This window comes from Epinephelus moara, chromosome 16 (genome assembly GCF_006386435.1).
Source record: "Epinephelus moara isolate mb chromosome 16, YSFRI_EMoa_1.0, whole genome shotgun sequence".
Classification (NCBI taxonomy): domain Eukaryota; kingdom Metazoa; phylum Chordata; class Actinopteri; order Perciformes; family Serranidae; genus Epinephelus; species Epinephelus moara.
The window spans coordinates 21702936-21709557 of NC_065521.1; the positions used below are offsets into that span (position 1 = coordinate 21702936).

Sequence of the window (6622 nt, forward strand, 5' to 3'; positions counted from 1 at the left end):
CAGACAGCACTACAAAATGGCAAAGTCACTACATGGTGGACTGTGTAGTGAAAATCAGTCTCCCATTCATTGTCTATGGAGCAGCTCCAGACTTTATACCCTGTGACATCACAAGTTTGAGACTTTCTTCTCTGGTTTCTGGCTTTGAGAGAGAGTAGCTCATGTTCACGAATATTGTGTTAACTATCCGAGGTCGTTGTTATAACATATTGGAATTTTTAATTTAGGTGGTATTCCCCTTTAATGTTAGCTCAATCCCCCACAATATAATTTTGAAACTATTTATTTATAAAATTAATGGAGAGATACAAGCACTCATATAAACTTTTTTTTTTTGAGTGCATGAATCCTTCATCTGACTTTTCTTTTTCTTACCTAACTGATGTAAATGTATAATTGGTGTTCCGAAACTTCATAATGAGTTGTTTAGCTGTGACCTCCACTGACCCTCACACATTACCTAAGGCGTTTGTACATGGTGTGTCCCTCCCAAATGGTTTCTGTGTGACCGGCGCACTCTGAATACTCATCGTGTTCTGCTGTAGAAATGTGAGTTATGTTGCAGCAGTGTGTTATTTTTCATATCTGCCCTAACAAGAAAGATTATGAATGGACGTAGATACGGAAGAATGGTCATTACGCCGTAAACCAGAGCATTCCAGATGAAATGTTTACAGAGGAGGTCATTTCATGTGGTTTCGTGTACCTTCACTGCCCATGGGTGGGTCTCATTTTGAGTCTTTTTTGGATGGTGATGTTGTACTGAGAGACTCCGAGGCACAGCAAAAGGGAGCACTGTTCTGCACAGAGGAAATGGGCGTTCTCCTTGGAAAGTTTGGATGGAGTGGCAGAAAAAATAAGTGGGGTGTGGTCAGACTGGAAAGGAGAGGACCACCAAGAGGGGCACAATGTTGTAGAGTAGTGACGCTGTTTTGGAGCTGGTGCTGAGAGCTGATTTGAAGGGACAGGCAGTACCTGGGGTGAGTCGATATAACTTTGTCTTTTCATATGATTTCAATTTATGTCTTGTTAAATCACGGTTCCAGGTAATTTTAAAACAAAGATGCCATTGTTGTGATTATTGCATCACATCTAATAACACAAGCTGTTTAAGGAATGGGTAGCAAAGCAATTCATGCCATCAAAACACATTTGGAGTGCCAGAGAAAAAGACAGAGAAAAAGCATGTTACACATTACATCTTTGTGTTGATCTTATTTGCTTATTGCCAAAATGATTTTTTCACAACCATTTGCTTTGTTTCTAACCTTCTTCACTGAATGTTTACCTTTCATCCGCCTTAATGTGATGGATGAAATCTAGTGTAATGACATAATTTGACAGTAATCATGACTCCCTCCGCCCACCCAAATGGACCTCTCCTACAGATAAAGATCGACACGGACAATTTCTGAGGCTTACTTAGCTGTATGTCTTTTTTCCTTTACTGCATGTGTCCTTATTGTAAACTGAAATTACTGTCATAACAGTTTAACAGTGATTGCTTGTGCTCTGCTACTACTGAAGAGTAGGCACAATGTCAAATAAAATCACAGGTTTTTCCTCAGACTTTAATTTCCTCTAAATTTACAAGTCGAGCAGCTTTAATTAAATCCAAATTACAGATTGTTTACCCTATGCAATAAAATAAAAATAAGGAAGGGCAGAGAGGCTAATTGGGTAAATATTTTGGAGCCGTTTAGATTTCAGTAGGCCCGCCCAGCTTCTCTGTAGGTTTGCTGTACTTTTAGAAATAACTCACTCTGTTTTGAAGCATGGTCTTACGCAACACAGAGTATACTCTGTTCAGCTACTCGCATTTTCCACTTTACGTTTCAAGGCAAAACAGGAAGTTCCCCAACACTGGCTTACACAGTGGGCCCAGCAAACATGTTAAATTGGCCACACACTATTTCCTCGCTAACTGTAATGTTGGACGCAGCAGCCTGGGAAGCCTATGCATAAACAGTTTTGTTTGTTTGTTTTTTATAGCAGGGATTTGAAAATGGCATACCTCCTTATGTTTGTGACCCTGCTGCACCTCATCACACTGGCGATGCTGTTTATTGCAACCATGGAGAAGGTAGTAGTCATGTTCAGGACATGATGTTTTTTGCTTTGACTGTATTATTTCATAAGCAGCTGTGTGCATCATGTCTGATCTCTTTTTTTTTTAAAGTCCTGGTGGGTGTGGGATGGCATGGAGAACTCAGACCTGTGGTACAACTGTAGGTTCGACAACTTCACAGGAACCTGGTTGTGTGCGTCCTCCAAAGAAAGTGGTAGGCAGCAATTTCATTTTGCATACTTCCACACATTAGCAGTTCTCTCCCACAGGTAAAATCTGGGCACTTAGATGTGTAAATGTTTTCCCATCTCAGAGTGGCTCCAGGCAGTGCAGGTCCTGATGGTTCTCTCAGTGGTCTTTTCCTCGGTCTCCTTCTTGGTGTTCCTGGGCCAGCTGTTCACCATGTCCAAGGGTGGGCTCTTCTACTTCACCGGGCTGTGTCAAGTCTTTGCAGGTAACAGTGGAGTGAAACAATGTGCGTCATCGACATGTCTCTCGGTGATGAGAATTTTTGAAAAGGGTGACACTTGCGCTTACAAACTAAAAGGGGAAGCATGTCTAAAGTCCATGACTGTCAAATAAGCTAAATGGAGACTGGGCTCTTTATATTTAGGTACAGCAGACTAAAGGACTGTACAAGAGCTTGTTGGTGGAGAAAAAGCTAATACAAGCTGTTTCATCTGTGCTTTAAAATCTAATTGGGTACGGCAAGTGACAGAAACATACCATTAAACCATGGTGTGAGTATTAGCTGTAACTTCACTTTACTCGTAGTGATGACTGAATTCGTACAAACTTGTGTAATACATCCTCCTGAGACCCAGCAAGTCATATTTTAACTCTTTGAGAGACATGACACTGGGGCCTTTATTTTAAGCACCATGCATGCGATCTATCTAAGTCCTAATGTACTGTGAAAAGGACACCATGGGCTTTTAGTGATGTAACACACACGAGGGTTCGGACAGCAGAGCACATCTTCTGTCTTTTCAAAAACAGGGGAAGTAAGTGATCAAATTCATAAACATACATTGTTTCTGTTCCTCATGAGGAAGTTGTGTTTTATTTGAGAGAGTCTCAGCTACATTATATTAAGATTTTAGAAGTGTGGATCAGGTATACATCTGAAGCCCATCATGATCGTACTAATGGCTAACCTGCATTAAAAATGACATAAGCTCCTGCCTCTAGATTATTTTTTTTCAAGTCTGTATTAAAACCCTGCCACAGAAATTGCTTTTATTACAGATATCAACTTTTCTGTGACACAGCCTGAACAAAAAGTTAATATAATGTGATGCGTTCATGATGTCTGGCCACCTCCTGTGCAACATGGGAGGCGCAGTTGCTGCTATCACTCTATTGTATATTGTCTATTGTACACCGACGCCCCACTTTCCCCACCATTTTAGTTAATTTTTAGAAACTCTTGTACTTATCTTACTCGTATTGTTACTCTATTAGCCACTGATTTTGCTTTTGCTCCTTGAAAATCCTTATTATCTTGTATATTTTGTCAGCTATTTAATACTCTATTGTGCTAAAACTGGGCCCAGTGAGTTACCTTGATCCGGGGAACCACTGGTTGTTACTGGTTGTTACTGGTTGTAAATGTTGAATTGCGGTTACTGTACTTAGTGTTACTATAATTTGAAGCATTCTCCGAATTTCTTTCAGGATAAATAAGGTTCTACTGAATTGAATTGAATTGAATTGAATTGAATTGAATTGAACTGAATATGATGTTAATCAATATGAAATGAAGCAGGTTACAAACATTGCACATTTTACCATGCATCTCAATACTTAAAGAAACATAATATTTGTCTTCTTTGTCTACTTTTTTAGGGCTGACCGCCTTTTCTGCAGCTCTCATCTACACACTACACAATAAGGAAATCCTTCAGGACTCCAGAGAACTGACATCAGGACGCTTTGGCTACTGTTTCATCCTGGCCTGGGTGTGTGTCCCCTTGTTGCTGTGTAGCGGGGTCATATACATCCACTTACGTAAGAAAGAGTAACCAGAAAATTAAACACCATGTCAACAACAGGGTTGGAGGAAAAAGAAATAGACTTGTCTTCTTGTTAACAGAAGTATCAGAATCACAAATGCTTATTTTATGATTTTTGCTCAGGCCTCAGTTATTGTGATAATGTTTTGGAATTGTAGATACATGTATATTGGAAAATGTATCAGTGAATGATGAGCTTTCTCTTTAGCGAGCATTGAATCCTGAATATCAATCCAATATATAGCTCATCTCACCTTCAAGGTTTTTGTTGTCCAGCTGTTCAACATGTTGATCAAGACAGGTAAATATATACCAAAGAAGTTTTATATATTATTTTTGTATTAGTGCTGTAGGCATTATGAAGCATTTGAGTTGCTTTCACTGTAATTTTCCTTAGAGCAGAGCAAGCTTGAAATATGTATATTTTTGTACCTAAAACTGACACGTAGATGCATTTAGTTGCTGCTTTAAATAAATATCACACACAGATCCAGAATGTATACTAATCCATTGCTGTAACAACATGAAGCATGTTGTGAGGAAATCCTAATTTGTTTTCATTTTTGATGATAATAAATTGCACATTTGATACCAAATGTACCCTGTAAATGACCATTAAAACATTGTTATCTTATTTTAAACATGTGTCCTAAATTTTCAGCACCATGTATAGTGTTCAGTGTGTGTGTATGTAAACTATATGATGTTAGTAACCTACTACTCTAATTCAAAAAATGTTGGGTGCTGTGTAAACGGTATTTCAAAACAGAATGCGATGATTCACAATCCTGTTTTGACCTACATTCAGTTGAATACAGTGCAAAGACAAGACATTTGATGTTCAAACAAGTTGGGTCAGGGACAACAAAAGCCTGGTAATGTTCAAAAACACCTGTTAAAACACACTCCACAGGTCAACAGGTTAATTGGTAACAGATGATAGTATCACGACTGGGTATGAAAAGGGCATCTGCAAAAGATTCAGTCATTATATTACTATGTGGGCTCTAGAACACTTTGGAAAACCATTATTGGTAAACACTGTTTCTCTCTCTGCATCTACAAATGCAAGTTTAGACATGCAAATTGAAAGTCATACATCAATAACATCCAGAAATGCTGCTGACTTCTCTGGGCTCAAGCTCATCTGACATGGACTGACACAAAGTGGAGAAGTGTGCTGTGGTCTGACGAGTCCACATTTCAAATTGTTTTTGGAAATCATGAACGTTGTGTCCAAACTGTTACCAGGACAAAGTTCAAAAGCCAGCATCTGTAATGGTATTGGGGTGTGTTAGTGCTCATGGCATCTTGGGATACTTGAAGGCACCATGAATGCTGAAAGGTGCATAAAGGTTTTGGAGCAACATATGCTGCCATCCAGATGTCTTTCAGGGATGTCGTTGCTTATTCCATCAAGACAATGTCAATCCACATTCTTCACATGCTACAACAGTGTGGCTTTGTAGTAAAAGAGTGCAGGTCCCAGACTGGTCTGCCTGCAGTAGCTACTGACCTGTCTCTTTCTGAAAATATGTGGAGCATTCTGAAGCACAAAATACGACAGCAGAGACTGTGAATTGTTGGGCAACTGAAGTTGTATATCAAACAAAAATGGGAAAGATTTTTACTTTCACAACTTCAACAAGTGGCCCTCAGCTACCAAATGCTTACTGGGTGTTGTTAAAAGAAATGGTTCTCTGGCTGCACAGGAGCCTGGCCGCCTCCACACGGTGACTGGAAACTTGGAAGCAGTTCTGCTTAACTTTGTAAATGCTTTTTGCAAGTTTGTGTCATAAGTAATAAACTCACCAGAAATGGCTTCAGTACATTAAGTATTTTTAACTGTTCAAAAACTTTATTTAGTCAGAAGCAAAATGAAGGATGCAACTCTGTTTCTGCATGTTGCTCACCATATAAACTTGGTGGGGGCCATGTGCACCCACATGTTGGGAAACCCCACTATATACATCAGTATACCTTGTAAGAAAAAGATTTCAGATATACTTTGCCTGAGAGGAGTATAATCTTGATAGCACAGTCACCTGTGGTGGCTACTTTCTCATGGCTGATGTGTTTGCCAAAGAGGGGAAGATTCCTGTTGCTCATTTTCTTGTACTCTGAGGTAAAAAAAAAAACAGATGAGGCAATTTGGCCAAATCTGTTTTTGTTTATGTGTTTTATAGTTTATCTTCTGTTGCTCGTATTGTAGGTGGCATTTATTTGGCACTGCCATCTGACTTTTTAAGACCAACAATCTAAGTATCCAAAATCCCGACACCTTGTTGGAGCCCTTCCCTTACAAAAAAAAACAATAAACTTAATCCGTTAAAACATCAGTTGTCTTCTATTTAGATTGTACTCAACCGAAAATAGGTCAAAAAGGATTTACAAATCACTGCATTTTGTTTTTATTAACATTTTACAGCGTCCTAACTTCTTTGTAAGTAGAATTTATATATTGTTGGTGTTTTTAAGCCTTCAGTAACAGCTCTCCCAGCAGAGAGGGAAGCCATTAAGGCCGTTGCCACAGCGACCA

At 39.1% G+C, this 6622-nt stretch overlaps 1 protein-coding gene across 2 annotated transcripts; it reads left to right on the top strand.

Moving 5' to 3' along the window:
• Positions 1-855: 855 nt before the first annotated feature.
• LOC126402876 (epithelial membrane protein 3-like) lies at positions 856-4711 on the top strand. Of its 2 annotated transcripts, none has more exons than XM_050065195.1 (5): positions 856-980; positions 1993-2083; positions 2180-2282; positions 2382-2522; positions 3917-4711. In XM_050065195.1, exons 2-5 carry the CDS (start codon positions 2006-2008, stop codon positions 4090-4092), a joined length of 498 nt encoding a protein of 165 aa, XP_049921152.1. In that variant the 5' UTR covers positions 856-980; positions 1993-2005; the 3' UTR covers positions 4093-4711. The 2 variants fall into 2 exon arrangements, with proteins under 2 accessions (XP_049921152.1, XP_049921153.1); XM_050065196.1 differs by having other exon boundaries at positions 865-980; positions 1996-2083.
• Positions 4712-6622: the final 1911 nt, after the last annotated feature.

Bases quoted from the DNA above. Each gene is read 5' to 3' on its own strand.
- LOC126402876 (XM_050065195.1), top strand. From the start codon at position 2,006: ATGGCATACCTCCTTATGTTTGTGACCCTGCTGCACCTCATCACACTG. The intron at 2,283-2,381 runs GTAGGCAGCAAT...TTCCCATCTCAG, and splicing joins TGCGTCCTCCAAAGAAAGTG to AGTGGCTCCAGGCAGTGCAG. The intron at 2,523-3,916 runs GTAACAGTGGAG...CTACTTTTTTAG, and splicing joins GCTGTGTCAAGTCTTTGCAG to GGCTGACCGCCTTTTCTGCA.